Source organism: Saccostrea cucullata, unplaced genomic scaffold, assembly GCF_032062105.1.
Source record: "Saccostrea cucullata isolate Sc308-1 unplaced genomic scaffold, CSIRO_AGI_Scuc_v1 ctg7278, whole genome shotgun sequence".
NCBI classification, from domain to species: Eukaryota; Metazoa; Mollusca; class Bivalvia; order Ostreida; family Ostreidae; genus Saccostrea; species Saccostrea cuccullata.
This window is the reverse complement of record NW_026927889.1, coordinates 1-17,834: the sequence shown is the minus strand read 5'-3', so window position 1 is coordinate 17,834 and position 17,834 is coordinate 1. Positions and strand designations below refer to the sequence as shown.

Genomic DNA, 17,834 nt, shown 5'->3' with positions numbered 1-17,834 from the left:
CATATAGACTTTATACAATTTGAAATATTCACACACATACCTGTCTATTCCTTAACGACTTTTAAGAATATGACAGACAGAAAGAGTAATAAAATTATGTGAAAATATATTTATAAGAGGGGTTAGCAAAAAGTTCGTGGACTGAGGATATAAAATTAGTACTATGTAGTCTGCGCTTACAAAATTTATAAGGAACAAAAAAACAATAAAAAAATAAAGAAATGTTGAAAATTTTAGCTTGATACGTTCATTTTTTCACAAATTATTATGAAATAAAAACATTATATGATTACCCGCGCCGGGTCGCCTTTTAGTTTTATGACGTCCGACGTCATTGTTTTTAAATGGTTGCTTCTTCTACCTCATACACTTATTTTGATGAGATTTCCTTGGAGCTGAGTAAGGACTTCAACCCGTCTTGTTTATATGACTTTACAATGTCATGAATAGCGGCTTTCCATGCGTATAATACTGCAAATGGATTTGAACATTGGGAGAGATCCTTGCTTGGTTGTTCCAGCCTATTTTGTTTTTTTTGGAGTTCAATCATCTACAACACTTGATCAACGTCATTTTTCGACCTGACTGGTTTTTTTTATACCTTGACTACACGAAATTAACTGTACATCCCTTTTCTCTCTGAATCTATCTTGGCATTAAAAAAACAAGTACTCTGGATGCATATTATTTTTTCCGTAGCCAGCTTAAACATTTCCTAGGTCTATACCAGTTTTTTCAGGGGAACAACTTTATAGAATGTTAGAAAAGAAACCCCTCTTCCTTTTTGACGCCATTTTCAAAGCAATATTTGTTTGGATATTCCATTTAAAATTTACGATTAAATTTCATAGAACTTTCAGAATGAGCTAAAAATTCCAAATTTTATGGAACCATAGTGTCCCAACACATACCTGAATTAACGAGGTTTTTGGATGTCAAATCTTCATATCAAAAACATTTTTTCTCAGTTACACTTTGGTCGATAAAAACGTCGTTTTTGAGGTTGCGCCGCCTGGACATACCATTGCTTACAAAAACATTACTAATTTAATAAAAAATAATATTTATAAATTGTGGTTTATACTATAGATAAAAAAGATGATGCTTACTTGATATTTTAAAATTCATTGATGTACCTAAATGGCGCTAGTCCACGAACTTTTTGATAGCCCCTCGTGTATGTAACAACTGATTTCTAAATGAAAATGTACTAGTAAATTACAGTGCATATCGAACGAATAAATATATTATGAATTGTTTCAAACTCCTTTCAGATTCCCGATAATCGGCAATTTTTAAGAGAAAAAAATAATTAAAAATGGCGAAGAATAATTTCTTTATTTAAAATACCGGTAATTTTTAAGTAGTTTGCAAGCTAAAAAAAAAAAACAAATAAAGATAATGATTTTTATAATTTTACATTTTTAATTTTTTTTTTTGAATTAATGATAATCTTCTTTTATTCGATAATTTAAACTATAGTCATCTTTGGTTTAATCATTAGAGTCAACTAACACTGAACACTCAATATCTCCTTACAGTTCAGTAACACTCAACATTTAACATGCACTCAATATTTCCTTACTCTTTAATAAAATTAGCTTCCTAATAATATATATGTGCAGGCATATATTAGAGTAAAAGTTAACTCTAGGCAATTCCATGTTTTAAATATTTTATCACATTGATGCTCTTTCCACCCAATTCACAGACGTAAAGCAGGTTGTTTTCATCTACATGTATTCCAGTTGGCCCTCGTATGTTGTCATAGGTAAGAAATTTAAGAAAATGGCCATTTTCGTCCAATATATGAAGTCGATGATACCAATAATCAGCAATTATAATGCTGTTGAAAGAATCAGTTCCCAAACCTCTTGGGTCAAATTTCTTATCTTCGTCATTTTGCTCCTTGTGTCCTTCATATTCAAACTTTTTCGATCCCGATCGGTTGACAACAATGACACTTTTCTTCTTCCAATCCGAGACGCAAATATCCTCGAGGTGGTTCTCAGTAACGTACATTGGGCATGCGTAGAGAGGTTTGTGGTGACAAACATCAATTTCTTTCTTTACTTTTCCATTAATGCTATATTTTACGACCTTTCCATGTGATTTTTCTCCTCGTTGTCCGTTCCAAAGACAGACAATTATATCTCCCAATTTTGTGCAATGTATTCCCCTTGGAATCCACTCACCTGTATTAAAAATTGCTTCAGCTTTCAAATTGTATTTGTTGTCTGCTGCCCTATCCCCATCCACTTTTCCTCCAGTTTTGGGTGTCTTTATCTCCTCGTCAACCTCCATCTTTTCCTCTTGCTTTTCCTTTGTTTTGCTTTTGTTTTGCTTCTTTGAACCTTTGCTATCTTTTCCAGATGTGGTAGTCTTCGTCGCACCACCAGATTTCTTATTTGCTTCACGATCTGGAACCATTTCAACATCTTTCTTGTCCCCAACGTTTGTAAATGGTGGATATGGAGCCTTGAATACTTTATTTTCATCTAATGCTGTAAACAAGATGCCACCTTTCGTCTCACTGAGGTATTGTGGAAATTCAGCAGACGACAGTGTAAAAACTTTGGTACTGTCCGTAGTGTCATAAACGTTGATCTCTTTCTTTAAATATGAGCAGACGCCCACCGTATCTTTCCGAAGAACACACACGTCTAGCAGGCCATCCTGACAAGATACTATATCTTTCGGTGCAATGGGATTACTCTCGAAATCGAGGAGCTTCAGACTTCCATGGTGTTTATGGGTTTCATGGTGTTCGTGAGAATTAGAATCATGGTTAACATGATGGTGGAAGAAATTACTAAGCTTCTCCATTCTTCAAATCTACAAGTAAACATCGCATCATAAATCAGTCCTACATGCTTGTTGAAGTTTACATGCAGTTCGATTATTAAAATTCACTTGGAAACAAATCTAAAATAATTATACGAAATATTTAAACGTTAGTGGAACTGTATATTTCTACAACAGAACTCAAAGTCGAAAGTCGAGTTTGCCTCGTTTCTTTTCTACAATGTGGAAATAATGCAGGAACAAAACGTACGTGTGCTTTGCAACGTAGCACCCGCCTATCAAAAAGTAATTTTTCAAATTCAAAGTCTCTGAGTAGAATAACCAGTGTGCAATAAAGTAGGTTTCAAAAAATGATGCCGATATTCGCTTATAAGTGAGGAAACTCGCACTAAATTTTGAGGAGGAAATGCATTTGCAAGTTTTATTTATTAAGTTTGAAAACAATAAAATTTAGAAGAGCTCGTTTTGTAGCCTAAGCAAAGAATAAGAAGCCAATCGTGATTTCTCTTATCTGCATGAAGACAAAGCTTATACATGTAAACATGCATGTAGCTACTAAGAAAGATACCGATCTGTTCAAAAATTTTCAACCTAATCACTCGCCCATTAAAAGTGGTAGAGGTCATATGAAGCTCAGGAGTAAGTCTGATAGTGTACATCTCACATTGCTGTAAAGTTGGGTTAAGGGAATGTCATCTTGTAAATTTTGAATTTACCATGTGAATACAAAATTTACAATTACTACCACCCGGTAAATTCAAAATTTACAACATGACAGAAGAACGTAAGGTAACTGTTCATTATTCACAACTTCCAAACTCACGAAACTGGTCACTCATCCAGAAAATATAGAGCAGATTCAGCATAAAAGCGAGTTTGGTGATGTTTCCATGCAAGAATAGTTGATGGAGTACTTTGGATTGAAACTGTATCTAAAACTTTTAGCTTGACGTCGTTGGACTTCACTAATGACAGTATTTAAAAAGTACATTGTATATGTACTTAGTATCCCACTTTCCTTCGCCGATAACGTCCCGTCATACATATTTCAATGCGCTTTCATTTTCCCTGGTGCATTTTCAACAGTGTACGAGACTGACGTGACGTTAAAATGACGTAGTGATGCTGTTCCAGGTCGAAAAACATATGCCTTTTTATTATTTTACCGGAACTTATCTAATTATCCTATATTAAAGGTAGAAATTTTACATAATTATTTTATTCGTTCTTTATAAACTGTTGACGATGTTCCTGAATTTATGTCTGTCCTTTATAAAGTAAAAGTAAATGTCTCAATAATTTCCTAACAGCCCTCGTATTTAAGTGGTTTAATGGATAAGTAGAAAAAAGAAAAGTTTTTAGGCTTTAGAAATAATAATATTAAAACCGAAAAGAATTTCAAAACCTAACACATAGGCCTTAAAAAAGAAAGAGGTTAGTGCAAGTATGAAAGCAAATTCATCTTAAAGGATAGGCAAATTCAGGGTAGGATCCTTTCACAAAAAATAAAGAGAATGAATTATGAGTGACAATGTTTTGGCTTGATGAATATTGAAAAAAATGACCATGATGGTCCAACTGTTCAACCGCCAATATTTTCAGATTCTTAAGAAATATAGTGGACATTGGAGGTACATTCTGTATCCACTCGTAAACGGCGCTGAGTTTACTCGTGGACGTTGGGTACGTTCTGAATCTATACGTCCGAAGTCCAATCATGTACGTCATGTACTTATGGACGTCGGGGTACGTCTTGAGTGTACTAGTGGACGTCTGGTTATGTCGTGTCTACTTGTGTTGAACCTTGGTCTACTTGTGGACGTCGGATTTCTTTCGTGCTAAGTCCATTCGTGGACGTCTGGGTAAGTTATTCCACTCGTAGACCGTCTATAATCTAGTTGTAGTACGTCCTGAGTATATTTGTGATGTTGGGGTACCTCCTTGGTCTACTCCCGAAAGTCGGCGTACGTCCTTCGCCCATTCATGGATGTGGGGTATGCCCCGAGTCCAATCGCGTACGTCGATGTACATGTATGTCATTATTCTACTCGTGGACGTCGGGATTCTTCTCGAGTCTACTTGTGGACGTTGGGGTTCGTCCCGAGTCTACTCTGTACGTCGGGGTTCGTCCTGCGTCTACTCGTGGACGTCAGGGCACGTTTTGGATCCACTTGTGGACGTGAAGGTACATTCTAGGGCGTCAGGGTATGTCTAAGGACGATACTCAGGTAAGCTTGGACTTTTAGTGAGGCGTGGCATTCTCGACGTTTCATAATTAGCATCTGAAATTTACACAGCTTTTAATCACTGTTGAAATATACATGTGATAGAAATTCGGGCAAATGCCAATTAGTATATCGAATAACCTATCGTCTGGCAAAGAGGTGGAGCTTAAGTCGTCTCATGGTTGTCAATAACAATTTTAAAGTTCCTGATGTTATTAATTTCTTAACCAATGAGAATCTATTCGCCATTTGGCAGACGCTATAATTACGTAGCGCCGAGAATGCCACGCCTTACTGGAAGTCCAGGCTTACCTAAGAATGGTTCTAAATCTTATCATTGACAGAAAGGGTACATCCTGTGTCCACACACGGATGTCGTGGTACGTCATGTGTCTTCTCATGGAACGTCCTGAGTCTACTCGTGGGTGTAGGGGTATGTCCTAAATTCAATCGTGGATGTCAGGGCATTCCTGAGCCTACTCGTGGACGTCGGGTTACGCCCTTATTCCATCCATGGACGTCCGGGTAAGTTCTAAGTTTCCTCGTGGACACTGGGGTGTGTCCTGGATCTACTCCTGGTAAGTCCTGAGTCTTCTCGTGGACATCGGGGCAAATCTGGTGCATCTATGGACGTCAAGAAACCCCCTAAGTCCATTTGTGGACATCCAGTTACGTTCTTAGTCCATTCGTGGACGTTGTGCTACGTCTTAAATCAACTCATGAACGTAGCGTATGTTCTGAAGGTAGTTGTATTACGTCCTGAGTCTACTCCTGGAAGTTGGGGTATATCCCTAAACTAGCCCATGCGTAGATGCGGGACTCACAATGAGACTAATCGTGAACGCCGCGGTTCGTCCCAGATCTCCTCGTGGACGTCGGGGAATGTCCTGAGTGTCCTCGTGGTACGTCTCGAGTCTACTTGTGGACGTCAAGGAACGTCTTTGGTCCATTTGTGGACGTCGGGGTACGTCCTGAGTCTACTTGTTGGCGTCCGGGTACGTTCGTGGGCGTCAGGGTACGTCCTGAGTCTACATGTGCACGTTGAAGCATGTCCTGAGTCTACCCGTGGATATCAGGGTACATCCTGCGTCCATTCGTCGGGATTAGTCATGTGTCTACTCTTCGAATGTCCTAAGTATAATCGTGGACGTAAGGGGTACGTCCTAAGTCCAATCTCGGAAGTCATTGTACCTCCTGAGTTAATTCGTGGACGTCGGGTTAGGTCGTCGGGATGCAACTTGAGTCTCCTCTTGAACGTCAGGGTACGTCCTGGGTCGACTCATGGTACGTCCTGAATCTAATTGTGTACGTCAGAGCAAGTCTTGGGTCTTTTGGTGGACATCGGGGTACGTCCTGAATCTGGATGTCAGGGCAAGTCTTGGTTGCACTGGTTGAGTCTGTAAGTAGACGTGCGTCGGGTTAAGTCCTTTGCCCATTCGTGGACGTCGCGTTATGTCCTAAGTCCACTCGTAAACGTCGGGCTATGTCCTGAGTCTACAGTACATTCTGAGTCTACTCATGGACTTCGGGTTACGTCCTTAGTCCATTTGTAGACGTCGGGGTATGTCACAAGTCCACTCGTGGACGTCAGGGTACGTCCTGAGTCTCCTCGTTGGTGTCGGGGTAAGTCTAAGTTGCATTGTTGGACGTCGGGGTATGTTCTGGGTGTTTAGCCCATTTGTGGACGTCGGGTTATGCCCTAAGTTCACTCGTAGACGTCGGGGTACACCCTTGCTATATTCGTGGTACGTCCTGAGTCTATTCATGGACGTCAGGGCAAGTCTGTGGTCTATTGGTTGATGTCGGGGTACGTCCTGAGTCTACTCGTTGATGTCTGTATTACTTTCTTCTTCCCTTTATTCTCTTTTAATATAGATGTCGGAACTGGGGGGCTAGGGGGAGTTTAGCCGCCGACTTTTTTGCATAGATAGACATAATATTTATGCATTGAACTTTTTTGTTGGTTAGCCCCCCCCCCCCCCCGCCACCATTTTCAATTTGCTTCCACGCCCATGTTAAAAATAATTGCCACGTCATAAACCAGTATGACATATATCACCAACCTGTCGTACATTCTTTTTGTATGGGGAAAAACAACAGGCCTCCGGGACAGCAGCATCCCCTATATGTATTATTTACATGTACAGACCATTCACATTTTCAGAAATATTTGTTTGTTTGCATTCATTCAATTCGCATTTTGTTATTAACACTGGGTACATGAGCTTCTGGGGCATTCGGCAAACCGAAAGTAGAACTGTTTGTTGTTACGAACTGTCAAAATCACTTGTCAAATGTAAACAAGACTCACTAGCCAACTACAATATATCAAATAATTAAATTAATACAAAAGCTAGCACTAAGGGTACCACTCACCTTCGCCATCGAAATCTTTTACTGGAGATATGATCGTTATTTTGTTCTATTTTCAGCTAATTATTTCTGGAGGTCGAACTGCGCATATCTATTTTTTTTACGCATATCCTTCCGTGATCTATCTTTTTCCTATGACTGTTTTCGTAATCGAAGAAAAATGTGGGCATATGAATGAGTTATGAAAAGTTATTTAGTGCAATTTATGTGTAAAAGATTAATCTGTATAATTTTATTTTTTCTTGACGGAGATTGTCGATTTAGACTTTGACAGACACGGGCGGATCCAGAGGCCTCGGTGGAAGTCCATGCACTCTAATATCACTTCCCCCCCCCCCCCCCCCCTTTGAAATAGTTTTGGCTTGGTTGGATTCTTATGAGTTTTTTGGCTATACCTATTTCAGATTTTAAAAAAATCAATGCAGTTTCATCCAGTCTATAGATTAAGGGTGAACTTTAATGATGAAAGCTAATTATTGACTCGGAGCGTAACAAAGCACAATTAAGCACCTGAAAATGGTTGGTGTAATCCCCCCCCCCCCCCCCTTCCTTCTGAGAATTTTTCTCACGCGATAACTTAGCAAATATACGTGGATTCCTAGTCAATGCTATACCAATTTTCATTTGATATCATTTTAAGTTATAGAGATTATAGAGAAGAGGTACCACGTACATTCTCGCAATACCAAGGGTCCTGAGTCAACACGCTGCTGTCAAACTCAAGTCAGAGATTTGATACAATGCTGATTTGAGTTTGCTTCAGCGTTCGTGGCACACTTAATTTTTGAGTCGCAACTCAGGAGAGTAAATAAAGTTTACTCTACTCATTTTTCAATTCCGTGGCCTGGTAAATGTGATGATGCCAAGTTCACAACCGAGTGCATCAATGCAATTAATATATTGTCCAGAGCTTTGGGGATTTACTTACGGATTTTGGATTAAACTAGGAAACCTATATGGATCGTAGAAAAATTATGAGTTGTCGCCTTTTCTTTCAGCAAAGGGGCAGTTCCCTACTCTGTGCGCTTATTAAATAAATATTTAACAAAATATATTAAATAAATCTTAAAAAATAATCAAAATGATATTTAAAGAAATATTCGAAACTGCAATTTTTAGCCGGGCTTTTTGCTCAAAGAGCAATTGCCGGTGTAACGTTGAATATTGACCCGAGTTGAAAATTGACCCGGGGGTCATTTTTCAACGTTGAACATTGAACCGCGGTCATTTTTCAACGTTGAATATTGAGACCAAAAGTCGTTGAATTTATACCCGGGGTCATTTTTTAACAGCTTGATATTTTTTTTCCTTACACCTGATGACGTCAACAAGTTGAAAATTGACCCTGTTGAATATTGACCCCACCTCAAAGTTTGAACATTTTTTTAGTTGGGAAGTTGTTTTACGGGATTTATCAATATCACTTTATTTATATTTCGGTTTCAATTTTTTCCCTTTTCAAGAATAATAGAAATAAACATACAGTATCACCCCGTGTATACATGTACATTTTGAACAGTGCACGATTTCAGTTATCTTCAAGCATGACAACTTTCTTGTTGACAATACTTTCCAAAATCCATGGCATCCATAAATAACTACAAAACAACGAATAGGTCATAAAACAAAAATCTTAAAAATCTGCAGTCTAGAAAGTAGCCCTATATATATTGATCAGGTGGGTGGAACATCCCATCTAGTCAAATTCAGTATAAAAATAACAAAATTTATAGCCTAAAAATTAGAATGAAACACATCGACGAAAATGATTCCAATGATAGGTTATATTTGTGAAAAGAGCAATATAGCGACCATAGCATGTAAGTAATGCTGACTTTAAATAATTTGTTGAAATCCCTGTAACAATTAACTTATTTGTCAGTTGACTGTCTCGGCTTGAAAATTGATCGCTTTCGGACCATAAACTTGAGAATGAGATTATTCTTATTCTAAAACATTCTTATTCTATGGAATGTGATTCCTATTTGATTACTTGTTATTTCTATTCCATTATTTGTAATTTGTATTCGATAAATTGCTATTCCAATTACAGGAAATGTGACAATATGATTCATATATCATAAAATTTACATTTTTTTCTCGAAAACACGCGTTTCCTATTCGATGTCATTAATATTTAAAACAATCGGTTGCTAGTCGCTAATTTCGTCATTCCTATTCGATAATTTTATTTTTTTATTCGATAATTATTTGGTTTATATGCAATAAAGTTGTTGTTCGAAAACATACTAGCATCCATTTCTATTCGAAAAAATACGATTCCTATTCGATAAACTTTTCATCTTATTTACATAATTTTATCTCTTTGATCTCCTATGCGATGTTTTTTTTTATTCTTTTTCAATAATTGCCATGATTGCATTCTGGAAAATATGACAAATTAAACTAGAATTGGTTGTAAACTCAGTTAAATAGGAATGTAAAGTTTCACATTATTATCGAATATAAATCATTTTATCACATAGATTGACAAAAAAAAAAATTGAAAATTTTGGGAATAAGGCACAAGTTTTCTCTCTTCAAGACTTGGAGACTAGGGATCAGCATAAATTAAGCTGTTGCTGTTTAATGTTAAATAAATGTGTTTCGTTTTATACATTGATGGAGTAATTATAGAGGATTTAGTTATTCAGAATGCTAATTCAATTATTTGATTATGTCTCGTATCAATTTTTGACAAAGGTATCCAGTATGTTTTAATATAAAGCACATGTAGATCCTAATTCAAGACTTCAGGGCATTGTTACGTCTCATCAATTATGGAACATTAAAAAATATTAATACAAGTTGTAGTAATTTTTTTTCAGAAACTTCAAGTCATACTATGTATTATCTTTAATTGAAAAATCAATACTTTTTCTGTTTTTACAAAAAAATATCTCCATTTTAACACTTGTTCTATGAGAAAACTAGGCGGGGGGGGGGGGGGGGGGGATGTCACTCACTTTAATGAAATTTTCTAAAAGGACACCTGCAATATAGCATATGATCACAAGAAAAAAAGCATGAAGTCAATAATGAATGCTCCCTGTAATATATAGATTACCACTGGAACCAAGAAAATTCGGACTACCCAGTTTTCATGCGTTTTCTACGATTTTCTTGTTGTTAACATGATATATAAGTGAAATAAATTAATTTGTAAGCAAAAACAAAACTACAGCTGTTCGACGTGAAAAGGTGATATCACCCATTCGAATAGGCGATATCACCTTTTCGAATTGGTGATATCACAAATTCAAATCAAATAGGTGATATCATCTATTGGAACAGGTATCACTTATTCAAATAGGGGATATTACTTTTTGCAGTAAATACCAAAACGGGGCCTCATATACCTATGAATTAAGTCACAGTAGTGAAAACCCAATCATAAATATGTGTTTTTATGCTGTTGAATTTTGAACCGGTTTCATGATCAAAATTCCACGACCCGGCTCAGTTTTCAACGGATTAGTGTCTAAATTCAACACCTTTAGTCTCAGTATTCAACGTTGAAAAATGACCCCCGGGTCAATTTTCAACCCGGGTCAAAATTCAACGTTACACCGGCTTATGTCATCCTGTTGAAGGCGCAGAAGGATAAAACGTACGCTGAACTAGGACCTGGAGTCCCCCGCAAATAGTTCGTCATTTTGCGTAGTAATAAAACATTCTAGGAACTCTTCAGGCATTAAAGGCACAAAAGTAAATTCATCGATATCAATACGGAGACCTCATATATATACCTTATATATTAATTGAATTTTATATGATAGCGATTTTCTTTGTCTTACTCCAAAATAATCATATTTATAACTTTATAAAGATCAACTTTCTAATATTTATATTAGCAGAAACGTGAAAGTAATAAAGGGTGACCAGAGGTAACCTCACATTTTACATCAATAGGGGGACCAAAGATCACCTTACATTGTACATCAGTAGGGGGACCAGAGGTCACCCTATATTTAACATCATTAGGGAGACCAGTGGTCACCTTATATTGTACATCATCAGATGGATCATAGGTCACCTTACATTTTAAATCTATAGGGGTCCAAAGGTAATCTTTTATTGCACCTGGGGATACCTTATATCGTATATCATTTGGGGGACCAGAGGTCACCCTATATTGTACATCAGTAGGGGACTACAGGTAACCTGATATTGTACTGTACATAATTAGAGGGACCAGAGGACACCTTATATTGTACATCAGTAGGGAGACCAGAGGGCACCTTATATTGTGCATCAGTGGGGAGGGGGGTGGGGAGAGGACACCTTATACTATACATCTGTAGGGGGACAATTGGACACCTTATATTGTACATCAGTAGGAGGAACAGAGTTCACCTTATATTGTATATCAGTAGGGGACGAGATGACACCTTATATTGTACATCAGTACGGGGACCAGAGGTCACCAGATATTTTACATTAGTACGGGGACTAGTGGTTTCCTAATATTGTACTGTACATCAGTAGAGAGACCAAAGGTCACCTTATATTGTACATCAGTAGTAGGACCAGAGGTCATCTTATATTGTTCATCAGCAGAAGGACCAGAGGTCAGCTTATATTGTACATAAGTAGGGGGACCAGAGGTCACCTTATATTGTATATAAGTAGGGGGACCAGAGGTCACCTTATATTTAACATCAGTAGGATGACCAGAGGTCACCTTATATTGTACATCAGCAAGGGGACCAAGGGTCACCTTATATTGTATATCAGTAGGGTGACCAGAGGACACCTTATATTTTACATCTGTAGGGGGACCAGTGGACACCTTATATTGTACATCAGTGGGGGAAAAGGGGTCAGCTTTATTGTACATCAGTAGAGGGACCAGAGGACACCTTATTTTGTACATCAGTACGGGGACCAGAGGTCACCCGATATCTTACATACGGATCTTAATACGGATGACTAGTGGTCACCTAATATTGAACTGTACATCAGTAGAGGGGCCAGAGGTCATCTTATATTGTACACCAATAAGGGGACCAGAGGATACCTTATACTATACATCTGTAGGGGACCAGAGGACACCTTATATTGTACATCAGTAGGGGGACCAGAGGTCACCTTATATTGTACATCAGTAGGAGGAACAGAGTTCACCTTATATTGAATATCAGTAGGGGGACCAGAGGTCACTTTATATTGTACATAAGTAGGGGGGACCAGAGGTCACCTTAGATTAAACATCAGAAGGATGACCAGAGGTTACATATGTACATCAGCAGGGGGACCTTAGGTCACCTTTTATTGTACATCAGTAGGGGGAACAGAGGTCACCTTATATTTAACATCAGAAGGATGACCAGAGGTCACCTTATATTGTACGGGGACCAGTGGTCACCTAATATTGTACTGTACATCTGTAGCAGGACCAGAGGACACCTTATATTTAACACCAGAAAGGGGACTAGAGGTCACCTTATATTGTGCATCAGTAAGGGGATGAGAGGTCACTTTATATTGATCATCAGCAGTTGTACCAGGGGTAACCTTATATTGTACATCAGTACGGGGACCAGAGGTCACCCGATATTTTACATTGATACAGGGACTAGTGGTCACCTAATATTGTACTGTACATCAGTAGAGGGACCAGAGGTAACCTTATATTGAACATCAATAAGGGGACCAGAGGACACCTTACATTGTACATCAGTAGTAGGACCAGAGGTCATCTTATATTGTTCATCAGCAGAAGGACCAGAGGTCAGCTTATCTTGTACATAAGTAGGGGGACCAGAGGTCACCTTATATTGTACATAAGTAGGGGGACCAGAGGTCACCTTATATTGTACATCAGTAGGATGACCAGAGGTCACCTTATATTGTACATCAGCAGGGTGACCAGAGGACACCTTATATTTTACATCTGTAGGGGGACCAGTGGACACCTTATATTGTACATCAGTGGGGGAAAAGGGGTCAGCTTTATTGTACATCAGTAGAGGGACCAGAGGACACCTTATTTTGTACATCAGTACGGGGACCAGAGGTCACCCGATATCTTACATTAATACGGATGACTAGTGGTCACCTAATATTGTACTGTACCTCAGTAGAGGGGCCAGAGGTCATCTTATATTGTACACCAATTAGGGGACCAGAGGACACCTTATACTATACATCTGTCAGGGACCAGAGGACACCTTATATTGTACATCAGTAAGGGGACCAGAGGACACCTTATATTGTACATCAGTAGGAGGAACAGAGTTCACCTTATATTAAACATCAAAAGGGGGACCAGAGGTCACTTTATATTGTACATAAGTAGGGGGGGACCAGAGGTCACCTTAGATTAAACATGAGAAGGATGACCAGTGGTTACATATGTTCATCAGCAGGGGGACCTTAGGTCACCTTTTATTGTACATCAGTAGGGGGACCAGAGGTCACCAGATATTTTTCATGAGTACGGAGACTAGTGGTCACCTAATATTGTACTGTACATCAGTAGAGGGACCAGAGGTAACCTTATATTGAACATCAATAAGGGGACCAGAAGACACCTTATATTGTACATCAGTAGTAGGACCAGAGGTCATCTTATAGTGTTCATCAGCAGAAGGACCAGAGGTCAGCTTATGTTGTACATAAGAAGGGGAACCAGAGGTCACCTTATATTGTACATAAGTAGGGGGACCAGAGGTCACTTTATATTTAACATCAGTAGGATGACCAGAGGTCACCTTATATTGTACATCAGCAGGGGGACCAGAGACCACTTTATATTGTACATCAAAAGGGGGACCAGAGGTCACCTTATATTTAACACTAGACGGGGGACTAGAGGTCACCTTATATTGTACATCAGTTAGGGGATGAGAGGTCACTTCATATTGATCATCAGCAGGGATACCAGGGGTCACCTTATATTGTACATCGACAGGGGGACCAGAGGTCGCCTTACATCGTACATTAAAAGGGGACCAGAGGACATCTTATATTGTACATCAGTAGGGGGACCTGAGGCCACTTTTTATTGTATATCAGTAGGGGGACCAGAGGTCACCTTTAATACGCGAGTTTCGAGATTGTAACTCTCCTACGAAAGAGGCGCAAAAAGTATCCATTTCAGCATGGAGGTGGGACAGGTTGTTTCTGTGTACATATGGGCATGAATAAATGAACGATATTTGTGGGTTTAAAAATTTATTAATTGTTATGGAAATATGATAATGTTAAGTAGTGATGCATTTGATGATTTTATCAAGCTCAATTATGCATATTTACAAATCTACTTTCAATCATAGGGTACTTGAAAACGATAGAAAAGTCGTTATAAAAAGTAACTGATTTTCTTGATTGTACATTTTCTAAAAAAGTTATTGGTTTTTTTTAAGTCGTTATAAGGAAAAGAATCAATATATCATTTAGATTGCCCACGTGCAATGATCAGATGCATGTATACCGTATTTATTAGAGGTCCATATCTCTTTCATCGTCTGAAATGTCGAGCACATCCACTGATAATTTCTTTTTTGTTACGATTTTTTGCTTTAAATAATGATGCCTTTACCTTAATTCGGTTATTCTCGAGTTGTAGTGGGCAATATGACATTCATTTAGTTATGCTAATTCAGTATATCGATGATGCAATGTATACAATATATAAATAACTGTCCCACCTGGCTGTTTACGCGGTAACGAAACTCCCCTCCTCAACGAAAGAGCGCACCAAGGGAGATAATCTCGAAACTTGCGTATTGAACATCAGAAGGGGGGCCATAGGTCACCTTATATTGCACATCAATAAGGAGATCAAAGGACACTTTATATTGTATATCAGCAGGGGAACCAGGGGTCACCTTATATTGTAAATCAGTAGGACAAGAGGCCACATTATATTGTACACCAGTAGGGGGGCCAGAGGTCACCTCATATTGTACATCAGTAGGGGACCAGTAAGGGGACCAGAGGTCACCTTATATTATACATCAGTAGGAGGACTAAAGGTCACCTCATATTGTACATCAGTAGGGGGACTAGAGGACACCTGATATTGTACATCGGTAGGTCACCTAAAATTATCTTTTCATTAAAACACATGTAAGTAACATTTTTATCCAATTTCTGATTCATTTTCAATTGTTTTTCGAACTCATTTTCTGGTATGAACCTTTGTATACTGGATTATTGCAGATCCTATGATTTCCTGGACTTGTTTCTTCCTTCTGAAAGGCGTTTTCTCAAGTTTGGCAAATGGAACAAGTCAAAAGGCGAAAGATCTGGCGAATATTGTTAACGTGAATGAACATTAACTTTTGTTTATCCCCAAGACTCCTTTACCCTTCATGGCTTTCGGGTTTGGACGCTGTCATGGAAAAATCTTATGTTGTGGATTCCTTATTCTCATTAACCTTTTGATTTTTTTGCCAAAAAATTGCTTTCTAGATTCCTCCAGAAATTAAACTGCATCCCCGAATACGAATTTGAACAATAAGACTAATATTTAAGAAAATTGCCTATAAATCTATCTTTGTGCTCTTGCAATTCTCTGCTCTTCTCAGACCTTTGCTTTTTTTTGTCAAGTACATCTTATTGTAAATTTTATTTTGAGGGTTTTAAGCAATAGATTCATTATCTGTTTGAAATTCAGATAAACGATAAAAATTTTTTTAAAGGGTTACTTTTGAGTAATAAGCTTTTTTCTGTCAAACGTTTGTTACGAACGTAGATTCTTCTCTTTTGTTATATAATTGGATAAATATATTATTGTAACAACAAATCCATAAAGTAATGATACGAAACATGCAAATATAGTATTTGCATTTAATTTTATTATTTAAGATTACTATATTGTGTTTTGAGATAGAAATGTCTATCGAAATGTTCATAACCCGAAATTCCTCGAATGGAATCCACTTGCAACTTATGTATACTTTATAAACCAAACAGATAATTCACTTAAACCTATTATTGAGCAGATAAATCCTATCTGAAGTATTATTTAGCACTTGTGTATTACCTACAATCATCTTTTATCACGTTTCTATCGAAAACTGCATCCTAACCCGTGCATGCGATCTATAGGCAACATGGCTTCCTAACCCGATCGAATATTATACGCGGGTAATGATGCGTGTGTAAAACGTCATATCCGTAGTAACGTAATACACAAGAACGTCATATATAAACAGCGATCAGCTGATTTGACAGGCAGAACACTTCTCCTCACATACGGATATGTCACATACCACAGCTGAGGAGTTTCGTTGGGTAATTGTTAATTCTAAACTTTAATTAGTGGGAGCTGATGCCTGACCCACATTTGGGATAATCTATTTATAGGATCTTTTATATAAATTATTTATATTCATTGTAGTAAGTGTAAATTCCAGAGCGGGATAAAGTTATGGGAGAAAATTACTCCCACAAGTGAATTGATACTCCCGCAAGAGCCTGAATATTAAATCATTACTTATCATTAATACTATTTATAGAAATTAATCTATTGCTGAAGAACCAGATAAGAGTTTATCTATTAATAAAATTATTTGTACTTTTATTAAAATCTTTGTTCTTTGTTCAACAAACAGAATTGGGAGACCCACAGGTTACTTTCACATACGGGTAAAACATCAAGCGGGTGAAACGTAACATTGGTGTCAGAAGTGGGATTACAAATATTTCCAATCTTCTGGTTGAACGGGAGAAAAAGCAATAATAAAGAAATATACTAGCAATATATAAATTTATTTCATCATTATCATTATCAATTAAAATGTCCCAAAACAGTAAATTAGAAGATTCAGGGGAGGTAATCTTTAATCCCAGGTCTTGTATTGGGAACGATTTGTCCCTTGATGAAGATATGGGTCCTCAGGTGTCCTCTCCCAATCAGGCATCAGCGTCCCAACATTCTGAAAATATGAATGAACTTATATTGAATGCAATGAAAAACATGAGTCAAGAATTTCAATGCATGAAACATGACATGGGAGAAAAGATTGATGAAATGAGACAAGAGTCTCTTAGATTGCAAAAAGAAATTGACATTTTGAAAATTAAGGGTAATTCTCCTCACAACCCAATTACACATCAGGTAAATGGGAATAGGGAACCCTACTTTTGCCCAATACAGTCTCATGGTATGGGAGCGGGAGAAAACATGAACAGTCCCATTAGAACCCACGAAATGACTGACTGTATAAGAGGTTTAAATGTAAATGAAAATGGATTTACAAGGCATATCCCAAAGCCGACTGTTGGAATAAAACCCCAAACCTTTGACGGGGGGGATGATTTTGATGAGTACCTCACACAATTCAAAATACTTGCCCAATTACATAACTGGGATTACAGAACTAAGTCCCTTTATTTAGCCAGTAGTTTAACTGGGGGAGCAAGGGCCATTCTGACAGAATTAAATGAAACCCAACAACAAGATTTTGGTTCACTTGT

General features: G+C 37.8%; 1 protein-coding gene across 1 annotated transcript; it reads right to left on the bottom strand.

The window, feature by feature from the left end:
• Positions 1–1,345: 1,345 nt before the first annotated feature.
• LOC134275784 (uncharacterized) lies at positions 1,346–7,191 on the bottom strand. Its single transcript, XM_062758076.1, has 2 exons — positions 7,180–7,191; positions 1,346–2,835 (listed from the first exon to the last, which is right to left on the bottom strand). Exon 2 carries the CDS (start codon positions 2,824–2,826, stop codon positions 1,651–1,653), a length of 1,176 nt encoding a protein of 391 aa, XP_062614060.1. The 5' UTR covers positions 2,827–2,835; positions 7,180–7,191; the 3' UTR covers positions 1,346–1,650.
• Positions 7,192–17,834: the final 10,643 nt, after the last annotated feature.

Excerpts from the sequence above, each read along its gene's own strand:
- LOC134275784 (XM_062758076.1), bottom strand. The coding sequence starts at position 2,826 with ATGGAGAAGCTTAGTAATTTCTTCCACCATCATGTTAACCATGATTCT.